Here is a 17,836-nt window from a genome sequence, read left to right as displayed (position 1 = left end):
TTTTAATATTGTCGCCTTAAACTGTTCTCTGTTGTTTATAACAAATAGGAAATTTTTAGGATAAAAGATGAAGTTTTTAGCCTGGAATGTCCAGGGTCTTGCAAACAAATTTACAAATCAACAACTTCATAATTTAATTAAAGTTCAAAACCCAGATTTCATTTTTTTTATCTGAAACAAAAATGAACATAAATAAAACGATCTATGTTGCTCAGTCTTTGAACTATCATAACTATGATTACATTAGTAAAGTTGGTTTGGCTGGAGGAAAGATTTTAAAAAGCGAAAGTGTGGGGGTGAAGCGCTCTCATGATAAAGCGTAAAGCTGAAGCGAAAGCGAGCTTTTTAAAATATATAAATAAGAAGTTATCAACCAAATAAAAGAAAACTACAAAGTTCAAACATAATAAAATGAACCATTAAACTAACTAAGCATATGGCATACTTATATCTAGTATTTAGTTAGAAATTGTGAAACAGGCCCTACTTCAAAGGCCAGCTTTTAATTTTCTAATATAAGCCAATTCGTAAAGCGGCGCTCTAGAAGCGCTTAGGACCTGAAGCGCCCAAAAGCGCTCCCCACAAACGTCTTTTCAAACCATTGCTGGAGGTTTAATTCTCATGTGGAAATATGGTATTTCTTGTGATATATCTTGTGCTGCAGATAACATTATTCATGCTTTTATCAAAATTCACCCACAAGCCCCGGAAGTTTTAATTTCTTTTATGTATGGATCTACATATCCTGAATAAAAAAAAAACAATGGAATTTTATACATGAACTTAGTCAAGAAATTAGCCAACCATGGCTTGTCCTAGGTGATTTTAATTTTCATATGAATGATGATTCTAATAGTCTCGATGGTTGGGTTAGGAACAAATTTAGAGACTCTGGGTTGATTGATATTGGTTATGAGGGTAGGGATTACACCTGGTCTAGCAACAAGTACAATATTGGCTTCAGGAAAGCTAGATTAGACTTTGGTATAGGTAATAATGATTGGTTTTTATAATTCTCTGCTGCTAAAGTTCTTCATTTAAACCATGTTGCCTCTGATCACTGTCATATTACGTTAATTATTAATCCCATTCCTAAACATTTGTGGAGACCATTTAAGTGTTTTGGTACTTGAACTAAGCATGCAAATTTTGAGAACCAAATGAATTCAGCTTGGAACATAAATGTTCATGGTAGTCCTGCTTTTAGATTTCAACAAAAACTCCAGTTTACTAGTTTAAATTTATCTCATTGGAATAGAATGGAGTTTGGAGATATTCAGATGAATATAAACAAACTCCAGGAGGAGTTGAATCTTGTCCAGAATAGTAATGTTATTGTTGATCAACATTCTAGAATAGTGTTTCTCAATAAGGAATTAGAGAAATGGTTTAATATTCAAAAAGAGTTATATAATGAAAAATCTAGGGATAAATTTGTAACTGATATGGACTACAATACCAGATATTTTCACTCTCTAGTTAATAGAAAGAAGCATAGGAATAATATTGATGCTTTATGTGATAATAGTGATACTTGGTTTAATGATAGAGATGGTATTAATCAGTTACCTACCACTCATTTTTCCTCTATAGCTTGTTCTGCTAATCCCGTGTTTGATGATACAACTTTTGATTATATTCCTACTCTGTTAACTGATGTGAATAATGATTGTTTGATAAGTACTCCTTCTAAAGAGGAAATTTTATATGTTGTCAAAAGCATGTCTTCTTGGAGTTCCTCTGGAGCTGGTGGTTTCCAAGCTGGGTTTTATCAAACCCAATGGAAACATGTTGGTAATGATGTTGTTGAAGTTGTTGAAAAATTCTTTGAATCTGGTTTTATGCTCAGGAGTCTTAATATAACTTATATTTCTTTGATTTCATAACGCAAATAACCCAAAAATCCTTCTGACTTTAGGCCAACTGACCTGTGTAACACTTCATATAAGATCATATCCAAAATCTTAACAAATAAGATTAAGTCATTCCTAAAAAAGTTGATATCTCCTTACCAAACTGCATTTGTCCCTAGTTGACCTATACATGATAACATTATAGTTGCTCATGAAATGATACATACTATGAAGCAAAAAGATGGTTACAGTGGCACTATTGCTTTGAAACTTAACCTTTCTAAAGCTTTTGATAGATTAGAATGGAGTTTTTTAATAAATGTTATGAAACTTTTTTGATTTTGTGATACTTTTTGCAACCCTGGTTCATCAATGTTTATCTACAACCAGTGTGAACATTTTACTGAATGGTTCACCTTGTGAACAATATCATCTTTCCAGAGGCTTAAGACAGGGAGATCCTCTCTCTCTCTCCCTATTTTTTTTTATCATAGCCATGGAATACCTTTCTAAATGTTTCCATGTAGCTGAGACTAATAAAATCATCTATGGTTTTAAAGCTGCTAGAAATGCTCCCTCAATTACTCACTTATTGTTTGCAGATGATATCCCAATCTTTGCTCAAGCTAATATGGACAATGTTAATGGTATCCTGGAAATCTTAAAGAATTTTGGTATGTTTTCTAGTCAGATTCTTGATTTCCAAAAATCTAGTGTCTATTTCAGTAGTAATATGAGTCCTGGTGCTTCTGAATTTATTGCCGAGGCCCTTAATACGAGTCTGGTAAGTGATTCTGATACTTATTTAGACGTTCCCTTCCTATTAGGTCAGAACAATCAAAAATCTTTTAACCATGTTGTTTAGTCTTTGAACCTAGGTTGAACAACTGGTGTAGCACTTCTAAAAGGGTTTTAGGAGAGGACGACTCTTGATACAACTAGGATACACCAAAAAGTAGTATCGGGACTCAAAGATTCTAATTTCCAAGAGTTCCCCTTTTATAGACATTCAAAGCATAGGTTGCTTTAGATTTAAGCTAAGATTGCTTTGGAACCAAGCAAACAATATTCACCGTTAGATGAAAACTTTGAATCTGATTTACATAAAAAAGATATACACTCTGGTTAGGTAAACCGTAACCGAACCGTGTACAAAGACTATGTTCAACATGTTAGCCAAAACTAGCCGATTTGAACTTAAAAGCTCAACACTCATTTTCATGAACACGAAGACATTAATCTTGAGTCACAATCATGTGATCAAATAAGTCTAGTGTTTTAAAGAATTGATCAAATGCAAATTATCTCGTAGAAATAATTTGATCGCATTTGAACACAATCGACATGATTTGTAAGTGCACAAAGTACAAATACATGAGTTGTTCGTGAATCGGTTGAGTCATGGTACGCCGAAGTTGACAGAACTTTTTCAGTTCACGTACCGGTTTGCAAACTAAGGTGCAAAACTGAGTTCCGGAGTTGACAGAACTTTTTCAGTTTGCGAACCGGTTTGGAAACCTTAAGACTTTTTACCGGTTCCAGAATTCACAGAACCTTTTCAGTTTGCGTACCAGTTGGGGTATTAAACTGGTTCAGGAATATAGAACTGTATTTGTTCGCATAATGGTTTGGATACTTAAACCAGGTTCCCTTACCACAGTTCCAAAATGGTTTGTATACGAATATACATACCTATCCGGATCACGAATCAAACAGATTTCCCCATGATATGCATATGAATATGCGTATCACACAAATCTGTAAGTCGATATATAGCTACTTCGCTACGTGTACGAGTAAATGTAATATGGCTTCAGACGTATAACAGTTTTCTCAGTTTGTAAGACTGATAACACTGTCTTGTATTCCGAATATAATAGTTCTATATTTTTCTCTAAATCAATTCGAAACATTCCCGAACAACATCAATGACGCATATCACTGTTCCAGGCTATTTTCCAATGATAAACTTGAATCATGATTTTGGTTCCGAACAATAAATTGTTTTCTACCGAAATTGATCAAGTATGAACAAATGTTCATCCACTGGAAGAATAAAATAAATTTCTTGGATTCTTGTTGAAACAGTTCTTCTATAGCTCATTCAGAATCTTCAAGTCATATGCTGAATTCCACATTTTGCCTTTCATTCTTACTTCACTCTCAGCAGTAAGCTTAAGAATTCTAGTCTTGAGTATTTGTCCATTGAATCTCTCAGTTTTGGATGTTGTTAATCAATCTCTTTCTAAGATCGGATCTTCTTCTTCGGCTGCTAAAGCATCAGATCTAATTGTTCTTTATTCTTCTTAGGATTCTTTTCATACTCCTATTTTAGATGCAAAACCCAAACCTTCTTTCATTATCTTTTTTTCTTCATCGTCTGAAGAATCTGTTGTATCTAAATCAAAAATTTCTTGCGAGTCTTCTGAAAGCTTTCTTACTCCTCTTTCTTCTATCTCTTATGGGGAGATCGTAGTTAATGAAGATTTTAACCAATATGGTTCTTTCGTGATTGATTTCGATCCACCTTCCACTAAGACGATTCCATTTGATGAGAAGATTGAAGCACTGATGAAGACTGACAATGAAAGAAGCAGTGAGACCCAAGTTCTTTCTCTATCAAAACCCCCTTTTATCTTTTCAATTTGGAGCTAATTTTTTTCTTTCACTAAATCCATATATTGCTTACTTTGTGATATATTGTTATCAGCTTTAATACTGTGACATAGATAACATTGTAAACACTGAAACTGAGATAAGAATTAAACTAATATCATCCATTGTACAGTTAACTGTGATGCTTTGCTCTTTGATGTTTTGAACATTAGACTTTCATCAAGTTGATTTGTGAAATTCTGATTTTGCTTTAATTTTGGGTCGCCTGGATAATATTTTAAACACGAAAAAATAGATAGGTTTACTCTATTATTTTCAAAATTATTGTCATATGTTCCTTCTTTGTCTCTTTTGGTTTCTTTTTAAGCTGCTTTGTGATATCCTGTGTTTTTCTCTTAATCTTTTGTCACCTAGATAATATTGCCAACACTAAAGCTCGGATAGGTCTTTAACCAGATATAATCTTTTCTTTTAGTTAATTGTTTATGCTCAGCTAGTGATTGTTCAAGTTGCTTTGTGGTATTTTATTTTGCTCTTAAAACATGAAAATAGTGGCATAGAATGCGCAAGGGTGCGGTAACAAGAAAATTCAACAACATTTACAACAAATAATGAAATTGGAAAAACCATATGTGATTTTTTTTCAGAAACTAAATCACCTAAAACTCTAATGAAAAATTACTCTCTGACTTTCCTAATATTCATCTAATTGACTCTATAGGAAAAGCTGGTGGCTTAGCCTTGGCTTGGGTGGATGGTTTCCACTTTGAAATTTTTCACGAGAACAATAACATGATAAACATACTGGCTAAAACAATTTTTCATAAACAACTATGGTTGTTCACTGCATTCTATGGTAGCCTTTATAAACTTAAAATTGAGACCTGAAAATTCTTAGAAGAAATTGGTGAACAAGTAGCTCATAATAATATGGCATAGGTTATAATCAGTGATTACTGTTAGAGCACTGCTCGGTCGAACTCGCAAGCGTTGCTATCTCAAGCTTATTTGTCAAGTTTAGGTGTCAAAACTATAAGTCTTTATTTCTAGTCTACTAATAGATATGTCTCGGATTAAGATAAAATGTGTAGTTGAGCTTTAGACTTCACGACGTTCATCGATTTAAGACGAAGATCTACAATGGGGAGCTTGGAGGAACTTCATCAACAAAACGTACGTGGAGACATAAACTCATTTATCACTCAGAAGTCTATTATATTCTATCTCCTATTGAGACTAAGTCGTATAGATATATAGACTTTTACATTATACACATTTGATATTTCGAGCTGAGTTTAAATCGCTTATATCTTTCTCGAAATATGTGTTGGAAAGCTTTTTGCTTTAACCACGTTCATCATTATTGTTGACGAGTTTAGTTGGAAACAATTTATTTGTTGGAAACTAAATAATGAGTCAAAAGATGATCATGTGAAAATCTCCTTGTAACATCTTACATGATTTGTGTGAGACAGTCATTTGATGTAGACTCGGAATGTTTCGTATTGATCATTCGATCACTTGAAAATTACTTAAAAGCTAATGGTATGTGTGAGACATCCATTGTCGTCTTCTAAGGATATTTCAATGATTGAAATGGGAGTTTAGAACAATTAACCATTGTCTGGATATATCACAGTATGCATACCCGTATGCAAACTTTTGTAGTATGATTCAGGTCCGGGAACCAAGTATGCATACCCGTATACGAACGGTTTTAACTGTCAAAGTATGGGAACCAAGTTAGCATTCCCATTTTCAAACGATTTCACCTTAGTTCGGTCCGGAATGACAGTATGTGTACCCGTTTGCGAATTTTCGGAAAAAATCAAAGTCCGAAACTTAAGTTTTCATACCCGTTTGCAAACTTATGTGGTTAAGTTCTAAAATCGGTTAAGTATGATTTCATACTCATGAACAAATGAATTTATATATTAAGAAATGCAATCTTTGCAAATTGTGGCTAAAATGTTCATGAACCGATTCTTTTGAATCAATCCGGTTTTGCTTCAATTGTGTCTTGTATACTTCTATGAGAATATAAACAATTGAACATCTCTATGAGTAACACAATTAGATTCATTTGATTATCATTTGATCTAGAAGTGTTAAGATGAACATGGTTAATACAAAAGTGTTCACATGGCTAACTTCGGTTAACTGTTATTGAGCCAACTCAATATACATGTTTAGGTACAGTTACCCACATCTAAATGAAGGTATATTTCATTTGTGTGTTGATAGACACATTTTTGTGTCTAATTTGTCCTCAATGTCCGTATTGTTGGAACTCTATTTTTGTACTAATATTGTGTTTTTATATATTTTTAGGAAATAAACATTTTTGGAAAATTCGGCTCGAAAAGTTGATTTTGGCACCCGGAGGACAAGTGTTATTCGAACTTTCTCTTTTGGATAAGGGGTAACCTAATTACTAAGGGGCACCCCCAGGTCACCCCCAAGGAAGTTTCTATTCGCACCCCTACTCTGGATAGGGGGATACCAGTTTCTTCCCCATTTGAAAGGATTTTGGCGGGAAATTTCTAAATAGTTCTGGCAGAATTTCGATCGTCAAAATGAAGGGGTTATGGGTCGATTCAATGGCTGAAATTTGGTATAGAGATGTGATATAGGTTAAGGAACATAGTATGGGTGACACGATCGATCAAATTTGGCTGGAATTTTCGGTATGATTCACACACCCAAAACAAAGCACGTGGACTGTAACACGAGCAAAATTGAAGTTCTTGTGTGCATGGGGGAGTTCTGCTGGCGTTGGAAGAGTGTTGAGGCGTGAATAAGTCGAATTGGAGCGTGTTGGACCAGAGAAAACGCGTGAAAAGCTAAAACAAGAAAGAAAATATCCGAAAATATTTTCTTTCACTGCCGAGGATTTGTGGAGTTATGGAGGAGATTCGATGCATGCTTCGGGTTTAAATAGAGTCCTTGGAGGTCAGAGAAAGGTTGTCGAGAGTTTGGAGGAGAAGAGAGGAAGCTGCAGAGGAAGAATCACGAATTCTCTCTGCTGCTGCTGCTGTTCGTGATGAAGATGAATAACATGAAGAACGGACCGGCACCAACAGTCTATTTTTGTACTAATATTGTGTTTTTATGTATTTTTAGGAAATAAATGGAAAATTCGGCTCGAAAAGTTGATTTTGGCACCCGGAGGACAAGTGTTATTCGGACTCTCGCTTTTGGATAAGGGGTAACCTAATTACTAAGGGGCACCCCCAGGTCACCCCAAGGCAGCTGCTATTCGCACCCCTACTCTGGATAGGGGGCTACCAGTTTCTTCCCCATTTGAAACGATTTTGGCGGGAAATTTCTAAACAGTTCTGGCAGAATTTCGATCGTCAAAATGAAGGGGTTATGGGTCGATTCAATGGCTGAAATTTGGTATAGAGATGTGATATAGGTTAAGGAACATAGTATGGGTGACATGATCGGTCAAATTTGGCTGGAATTTTCGGTATGATTCACACACCCAAAACAGAGCACGTGGACTGTAACACGAGCAAAATTGAAGTTCTTGTGTGCATGGGGGAGTTCTGCTGGCGTTGGAAGAGTGTTGAGGCGTGAATAAGTCGAATTGGAGCGTGTTGGACCAGAGAAAACGCGTGAAAAGCTAAAACAAGAAAGAAAATATCCGAAAATATTTTCTTTCACTGCCGAGGATTTGTGGAGTTATGGAGGAAATTCGATGCATGCTTCGGGTTTAAATAGAGTCCTTGGAGGTCAGAGAAAGGTTGTCGAGAGTTTGGAGGAGAAGAGAGGAAGCTGCAGACGAAGAATCACGAATTTTCTCTGCTGTTGCTGCTGTTCGTGATGAAGATGAAGAACATGAAGAATGGACCGGCACCAGCAGTCGTTTATCAACAGTGAAACAGACTCACAGGCGTGGGTCGTAGGTGTGGGTCTTAGAGCCACAGTAACAATAGCACTTCTTATGTGTCGTTCATTTTGGACACTTTCTGTGGGTCGCACATTCACTGTTTTATTATTTCATCTCCATTTTCATCCTTGTAAACACCCTTTGAGCAATAAATAAATATTTTGAGCGTGTTTTTATCATGATGAGCTAAACCCAACACTGGGACGATGGAGGAGGTCGAATTTCATCCATGTGGTAATTTCATTAATTCTTTTATTTACTTTTTGCACTAATTTTAATTGAATTAAGATTTTAAATTAATTACTTGTGATTTCATTTGATAGAGTATGCTTAGTCCTAGGGATTTTTGATATGCCATGCTTAGGAAATACAAGTAATATTTTATAAAATCTATCTTGGCAATAAACTAGAGTTAATATTTGTTTTGTTCTGAACTATAATCGCCTAGAATTAAATTCTTAACCACTTGAAAATGAAAAATGACCGAATCTTTAGTCCCAAATTCTCGCACCAGTGTTAATATTTTTATTGTATATATTTATCTTTTTTATTAAGTTTAAAAAATTATCCTTCACAAGTCCGAGAGTTTGAACCTCATTACTACAATCCACGAAAAATCTTTAATCATTTTGGCGCCGCCGACGCGGAATTGTGTTTAGGTAGAATTTTTTTTTTTTTAGATTTTTTTTCTTTGTTCTTTTTTACGTTCTTTGGGTATTTGTCTATGTGATACAGGTTTTGAGGCTTGGATCGAAAAGAAAAAGAAGAAGAAGTTGTCAAAGATTTTTGGCGATTTCATAAAGACTAGGAGCAAAGCTTAAAGAAAAAAGAACGGAAAGAAGACGAATGACTTTTTTTTTATTATTAATTTTTAGATATTTTTTTATTAATTTTTTTTTAGAAACTGTAATTAAAGTTTTTATTTTTGTAATCTTTTATTTGTGGACATTATTTTTTTTCCGGACTTTGAACATTGGACATTATTTTTAAAACCCTACGGAAGGGTTATAAATTAAAAAAAAAATTAAATACAAACTGTTTGCAGGGAAGGACGACGATTACTATATCGTCTCGGCCCCTCGGGTTCGCACACTGACACCGGAGTCAGTGTTCCGAGTCGACTACAGCGGTTCTTCGCCCGTATGGTACGGGAGGTAAACTTCTAAACACCCGCGAATCTCCTGCAAGCGGGTTTACTGTTTGCCTTCAGGTGAAAATATGCTGAGGACTTGAATACGGTTGTTTTAAATTCCTAGTAAAGGGTAAGGCCTGGCCAATACAAGATAAGGGTTCGGATTTCATCACCGTTCTCTTCTTGCCCGCCTTAGGAAAACGAAACCAAACGCGATCCTAAGCCTAAAATTTTGACTAGAACGAGACCTATAGGGTAACGAGCTTACTAGGAAACTCGTTCGAAAAATATTGGTTGCTCTTTAAGCACACTTCAAAGTTCATGATGGTTTCTGTGAGTTGAATGCGTGACTGCGCCGCCTTCTAATACGGTGAGGCCTTGGGTATCAAAGCTCTACTAAGCTTCCCTCGTCTCTATTCAACTTACTTTGACTCTGATTGATTCCAGAGGGGTTTGCTCAAATTGCAACGAATTCCCTTTCGAAAGATAGAAGCTGGTCTAGAAACAATCTAAGTGGAGCCATCATGCTTTTTGTTTGCTAGAATTTATAGGTTTGATTTGGTCGAGTCAGCCTTGTTTGTGATTGTGTAGAATTCCTCTGTAGTTTGTGTTTCCTCGGTGATGAATCCTTTTCAGGAGACGCCACCTGAGATGACGTTACGAGAATATATGTCTAGAAATTCTCGTTATCAAGAGACGTCTTCGGAAATGACTCTTGGTGAATATATGCGTGGGCAGCGATATATGGATACTCCAACTTTTATTGAGGAATCACCTCTAACGATCTATGAGAAATATTATAAACATAGACCATGTAGTTGGGAACAAAGCTTGAGAATTCGTGAATATCAAAAATTATATTGTGATGATGATGAGGAGGAGGATGGTGATGATGATTATAATGATATTTCTAGTTCAAATCCAAATAATTTTAATAATTATTTACCTATTCAAAAGGACGAGGATTTGACTAGAAATACCCCCGTTTTAGACGATGATTACGAAACCGATGATGGTTTAGAGGAACCAGTTTATCTTGAGAGTACTGTTTTCGAGTCAAACGATTTAGAAATAATAGTCTTAGATGAACTCGTAGAGATTAGCGGGGATGAACCTGACTTAGAAAAATCAATCGCTCACTTTCAGGAATCTGATGACCTAGAAATTAGGGAGATTATGACTAGTCTACCTAGAGACGCCGAAAACTCTAAGTTTGGGGGTGATTATCATTCTCCATGTTCTTTAACTCTTACAAAAATCCCTCACGTGGGACTTGACATCAATGCCTCAACCATCTTACAAGACTATCTTCGTACTCGTTTTCCCGAACTTAATAATATTCAACACGAGTCTCAACTGTTAGAAACCCATCCTCTGGTTGATGAGGTTAGCCCAGGAAATAATACCAAGATTGACTTTGTTTTCCCACCAAAAACTTTTCTACCAATTGTGGGAACATATAAATTTCAGATGTGTCAATTATTAAGTTTTGAGACTAAACCTAATTACTTTAGGAGATTAGGGTCGACACATCTGTTTAAGGAAGACCACCACTCTCTTTGTGGTCAGCTGTGTAAGTCAAATCTGATTGACTTTAAGGATCCGCAGTTATTCAGGTTGTTATTATTTTTAATTGAGTTCTATGAGGAAGTGCATCCAATGAAAATATTCTATCAAGATCCTTTCATAGAACCTGAACCACAATGGTACATAGGTATCTTAATCAGGAAACTAGATAAGGGTATGCAGTACATGTTCATTTTCTTGGCTTGTTGCAGATTCCTTTTACTTGTGATAGCTCTATTTGGTTTCGATAACCCACAATTATTTCGGCTATTGCTATGTGATTCGAGGTGATTAAACCTTTCTTAGTCTGGCTGAAGACTATAAACTTAGCACTTCTTGGGAGGTAACCCAATCTCATGCAACCCGGTAATATCCTTCCTTCACTCTTTTGCTTCAAATAGTAACTGTCTCTCCTTGTTCATGCTTTTAATTTCATCTTTAGAACATTGAGGACAATGTTAATTTTAAGTTTGGGGGTATGGGAGAAACTTTTTAGTTGCAATAAATAAACTTCAGAGCCTAGAAATTTACGCCTATTAAGGATAGCACTAACCAATCTAAGTGGATGGAAACATTTTTGTTTTAGGAGTTGAGGAACCAATCTGACTAGATGTAAACATTTATAGAGTCTATTCATAAAAGCACAGAGCTCAGGTGTTAGAATTAACATGATAGTTTCGCCATATCTCGTCGAGTCCTTTTCACTTTCTATTTTTAGTTTTCTTTTATTTCAAGTGATTTGGTGGGGCACACGATTCAAGTTGTTACCTTTGCTAGGGTGAAATAGAATGACTGAGTTACCTTTTCAAAAAAAAAAAAAAAAAAAAGACCAGACCAGTAGACCAATCGGAATAAATACTAACACTTGGATAGCAATATGTGTGTGTTCTCCCTGTCTCCGTCGCCTAAACAAGCGTGGAATGCAGGATCCACGGGAATCACCATGTAATCTGCTGACAAGAAACATGTGCTTCGGTCCACAAGGTCCAATCCTGTTGTTAGTTCTTAAATAAATGTGTGTTTAATAAAGTCGACCACTGGTACCCTTGTATATGCCAGTTGTGTTGACCTAGAGTTAGGATTATTAACCACTGGTTCCCTTGTATATGCCAGTGTGTTAATATTAGTCAGACCGGTATCTCAGTCATTTAGGTTAGGTTCATCTTGGCAGAGGCCTTCAGACAGATATGGGAAACACCGTTCTCTTTTCAACCATCTACATTTTTCTTTTTCCATCTTCTTAATCTTTTCATGTGATTAGTATGACTCCGAGTATGATGTCCATCGTGAAACTATCTTAGTATAGCTCTGTCACTTATATGAATTTTAGTATGCTTGAGTGCAAACTCGTGTACAACAATTGGAATTTCGCATCAGGATTCTTCCTCTTAGAGTCAATAATTGTATGCCAACCAAGGAAGTTCTTTAGTGCTTTCCAAGATTTTGCGTAGATAGTTAGGGTCTGGAGTAAAGGTTTTGTGGGTACACCTCTGGTAAACCCTCCGGAGACAACACTCCGCCACTAGGGACACCTAGGGGTTCAAATGATTTTCCTTTCTAGAATAAATTTGCTCGAGGACTAGCAAATAATAAGTTTTGGGGTATTTGATAGACACATTTTTGTGTCTAATTTGTCCTCAATGTACGTATTGTTGGAACTCTATTTTTGTACTATTATTGTGCTTTTATGTATTTTTAGGAAATAAACATTTTTGGAAAATTCGGCTCGAAAAGTTGATTTTGGCACCCGGAGGACAAGTGTTATTCGGACTCTCGCTTTTGGATAAGGGGTAACCTAATTACTAAGGGGTACCCCCAGGTCACCCCCAAGGCAGCTTCTATTCGCACCCCTACTCTGGATAGGGGGCTACCAGTTTCTTCCCCATTTGAAACGATTTTGGCGGGAAATTTCTAAACAGTTCTGGCAGAATTTCGATCGTCAAAATGAAGGGGTTATGGGTCGATTCAATGGATGAAATTTGGTATAGAGATGTGATATAGGTTAAGGAACATAGTATGGGTGACATGATCGATCAAATTTGGCTGGAATTTTCGGTATGATTCACACACCCAAAACAAAGCACGTGGACTGTAACACGAGCAAAATTGAAGTTCTTGTGTGCATGGGGGAGTTCTGCTGGCGTTGGAAGAGTGTTGAGGCGTGAATAAGTCGAATTGGAGCGTGCTGGACCAGAGAAAACGCGTGAAAAGCTAAAACAAGAAAGAAAATATCCGAAAATATTTTCTTTCACTGCCGAGGATTTGTGGAGTTATGGAGGAGATTCGATGCATGCTTCGGGTTTAAATAGAGTCCTTGGAGGTCAGAGAAAGGTTGTCGATAGTTTGGAGGAGAAGAGAGGAAGCTGCAGAGGAAGAATCACGAATTCTCTCTGCTGCTGCTGCTGTTCGTGATGAAGATGAAGAACATGAAGAACGGACTGGCACCAGCAGTCATTTATCAACAGTGAAACAGACTCACGGGCGTGGGTCGTAGGTGTGGGTCTTAGAGCCACAGTAACAATAGCACTTCTTATGTGTCGTTCATTTTGGACACTTTCTGTGGGTCGCACATTCACTGTTTTATTATTTCATCTCCATTTTCATCCTTGTAAACACCCTTTGAGCAATAAATAAATATTTTGAGCGTGTTTTTATCATGATGAGCTAAACCCAACACTGGGACGATGGAGGAGGTCGAATTTCATCCATGTGGTAATTTCATTAATTCTTTTATTTACTTTTTGCACTAATTTTAATTGAATTAAGATTTTAAATTAATTACTTGTGATTTCATTTGATGGAGTATGCTTAGTCCTAGGGATTTTTGATATGCCATGCTTAAGAAATACAAGTAATATTTTATAAAATCTATCTTGGCAATAAACTAGAGTTAATATTTGTTTTGTTTTGAACTATAATCGCCTATAATTAAATTCTGAACCACTTGAAAACGAAAAATGGCCGAATCTTTAGTCCCAGTTTCTCGCACCAGTGTTAATATTTTTATCGTATATATTTATCTTTTTTATTAAGTTTAAAAAATTATCCTTCACAAGTCCGAGAGTTTGAACCTCATTACTACAACCCATGAAAAATTATTAATCATGTGTAACATACTAAGACCATCTAACGGTGGAGAGATATTGCTTTGGTTTTAAGCAAACTTAGCTGGAATATTAAATCAGGATTTCATATAGCAATGAATATTGATTGCTTTGTTTCAAAGCTATCAAACCTTGATTTGAAGACTATACAAGGGAGAACTCTAGCAACTGGGAAACCTAATCCCCACACCTCCTGTGTGATACTAGTAGGGACTAGAGTCGATTCTTCTTTAACCTAGGTTTTTTCTAAAACCATTTAGGTTAACGAATTAAATACTTCATTGGGATTCTAAAGCCAGACCCAACTATTTTCTCTGTAGTTGCGTGTTCTGATCTTACTTATTCTATCGTATTGAGTATTATCTTTTCTAAGATTTGCTCGAGATTTATATCCGATAGGTAAGATATAAAAAGTAATCACAAAGCTTTTTGTCTCATTCTTTGTGATTCCACAATAACTTTTTATACTACCATATAGTTAAGTTATTATGAGGTGATTGATATTTCTAGGATGTTCTTCGGGAATATAAGACCGGATTATCAATTAGTTCCTGTTCACCTTGATTTATCAAAAGACAGAACAAAAACTTCGTAGGTACTTTTGTGGGAGACAGATTTATCTATCAGAATAGACTTCTCTGTGAGAGACAGATTTGTCTATAAAGTCTTCGACTTTTGGTCGTAGCAACTCTTAGTTGTGGGTGAGATCAACTAAGGGAATCAAGTGCGTAGAGTCCTGCTGGGATTCAGAGACATAAGGAACGCGGCTGTTCCTTAATCGGTGTGAGACTTGGTTAGGGATCAATTACATTCCAGTCTGAAGTTAACTTGTAGTAGGCTAGTGTTTGTAGCGTCTTAATACAGTATGGTCTTCAAATATGGACTAGGTCTCGGGGTTTTTCTGCATTTGCGGTTTCCTAGTTAACAAAACTTCTGGTGTCTGTGTTATTTTTTTTCCACATTATATTTGTTTATATAATTGAAATATCACAGGTTGTGCGTAAGTTCAATCAATTGTGAATCCAACCTTTGGTTGTTGATTGAAATTGATTGACACTTGAACACTGGTCTTTGGTACCGTTCAAGTTGTTTCTCATAATAATCAGGCTCACCGATTCTATCTGTTTGATTTGCTGATTACATTGAGAAACAGAGATGTAACTCTTGGATATATTTCCTGGATTGAGTCTGACTGTCTAGTTGATTCTCTTGGAATTATATTGGAGTTAGTCCATACAAATTGCCGAACGAAATATTGGGTGTGGTTGTTAGACCCCCGCTTTTTCAATTACAATCAAATTATAGACCAAAGCGGAAAAAGGGGTGCGCCTTTCAATAACATGGAAGCAGAGCCTTTCAACAGGTTATTGAATGGTGCAGGCCTCTTTGATTTAGGTTTTAAAGGTTATAATTTCACATGGAATAACCAAAGAGAAGGAAATAGAAATATAAAAGAATGAATGGATAAAGCATACAAACTCTTAAAAATAAAGAAAATCGATATCACAAAGTCTTACTTAGGTGCACCACTATTTGTGGATAGATCCAAACTTAAAACTTTTGATACCATTCTTCAAAAAATGGAAAGTAGGGTGTTTAGTTTTAATGGTACCTATTTGGACCAATCTAGTAGGTTTTTACTGGAAAAATCAATACTCGCTAGTCTTCCCATTTGTCATGGGTGTTTCATTCTTCAAAAAAGATCACTCATAGGATTAGTGCAATCCAGAGAGAGTTTTGGTGGGGAAAACAAAAAATCGTTAGAGGTTGTTATCTAAAATGTTTTGAGTTTTTGTGCAAACCACTAGCTTTAGGAGGCTTAGGTTTCAATTATGCAAACAAAATGAATTTGGCTATAATAGCCAAATTGTCTTTAGAGATTGGCATCTCAGCCAAAAGCCCTATGGGCAAGTTTTTTAAAAACACAACAGTTTTCCACTCTAAAAAACATTACAAGGAAACATGGATTTGGAAATGTATTAAACAAGGAGTGTCCATGATCCTTAAATATAACTGTTGGGAGGTAAGGGATGGAAAAACAATAAACATTTATACTGATAAATGGATACCAGGACTGGATGTAACTCTTGAATCACTATGTGGTTTAAACTTAAATTCTTTAACACTTGTAGCTGAGTTGATTGATCCAACTACACAGAAGTGGAACAATGACAAAGTCAAAAATAACTTTCCTCAATCTATCTCAGATAAAATTTTAAACATTAAAATCTTTTCAGATATGAATGGAAACATGAAACAAGACACTTTAAGATGGTCATTGACTAAAATGGAAATTTTACAGTTAAAACATTGTATGATAAATTGCAAAACAACACTCAAAACCAAAACTCTCAGTCCACTACCCAATTCTGGAAAGATTTTTAGAAGTTAAATGTGTCCCTAAGTGAAAATGCGGGGGTCTAACAACCACACCCAATATTTCGATTAACAATATGTATGGACTAACTCCAATATACTTTCTAGAGGATCAACTAGACAGTCAGACTCAATCTAGAGAAAAGTATATCGAGGAGTTAATATCTCTCTCTTGATTTGATTTTACTCAAGCAAATAGAAATCTGCGAGTCTTTATCAATACAAGGATAATAAACTTGGATGGTACCAAAGACCAATATCCAAGGATCAATCAATTTCCAATCAACAACCAAAGGTTGGATTTCACAATTGATCGATACAAGCGCACAACCTGTGATATTTCAATTATATAACAATATAATGCAGAATAGAAATAACACAGACACCAGAAATTTTGTTAACGAGGAAACCGCAAATGCAGAAAAACCCCGGGACCTGGTCCAGGTTGAACACCACACTGTATTAAGCCGCTACAGACACTAGCCTACTACAAACTAGCTTCGGTATGGACTGTAGTTGAACCCTAATCAATCTCATACTGATTCAAGGTACAGTTAGCTCCTTACGTCTCTGATCCCAGCAGGATACTACGCACTTGATTCCCTTATCTAATCTCACCCACAACCAAGAGTTGCTACGACCCAAAGTCGGAGACTTTAATAAACAAATTTGTATCACACAGAAAAGTCTACAAGGATAGATAAATTTGTCTCCCATAGATAAACCTAAAAGTTTTGTTCTGTCTTTTGATAAAAATCAAGGTGAACAAAAACTAATTGATAAACAGGACTTATATTCCCGAAGAACAACCTAGTATTATCAATCACCTCACAATAATCTAAATCGTATGGTAGCGAAACTAGATATTGTGGAATCACAAACGATGAGACGAAGATGTTTGTGATTTATTTTTATCTTGCCCTATCGGAGATATAATATCAAGTCAATTATTCAGTTGAACTCGTACGATAGAAAATGGCAAGATCAGATCGCTCAACTACAAGAGAAGTAGTTTTCGTTTGGCTTCACAATCCCAATGAAGTCTTTCAGTCGTTAATCGACAGGGTCTCGAGAAGAAACCTAAGATTAAAGGAGAATCGACTCTAGCAAACCAACTAGTATCACACAGGAGGTGTAGGGATTAGTTTTGCACAGTTGCTAGACGTCTCCTTTTGTAGTTTTCAGATCAGGGTTTGCAATCTAAGTTACCTTGGTAACAAAGCATTCAATAATCACCGTTAGATGAAAAACCTGATTTATCCAAGCTAATATCTTTTAGACGTTAGATCGAAAC

At 35.9% G+C, this 17,836-nt stretch overlaps 1 protein-coding gene across 1 annotated transcript; it reads left to right on the top strand.

Moving 5' to 3' along the window:
- Positions 1-1,259: 1,259 nt before the first annotated feature.
- On the top strand, positions 1,260-1,886 carry LOC113350827. Its single transcript, XM_026594940.1, has one exon. It carries the CDS (start codon positions 1,260-1,262, stop codon positions 1,884-1,886), a length of 627 nt encoding a protein of 208 aa, XP_026450725.1.
- The last annotated feature ends 15,950 nt before the right edge of the window (positions 1,887-17,836 follow it).

This window comes from Papaver somniferum, chromosome 1 (assembly GCF_003573695.1).
Source record: "Papaver somniferum cultivar HN1 chromosome 1, ASM357369v1, whole genome shotgun sequence".
In the NCBI taxonomy this organism is placed as follows: Eukaryota; Viridiplantae; Streptophyta; class Magnoliopsida; order Ranunculales; family Papaveraceae; genus Papaver; species Papaver somniferum.
The sequence above is the reverse complement of the archived record's forward strand: the minus strand, read 5'-3'. Positions and strand labels throughout refer to the sequence as shown.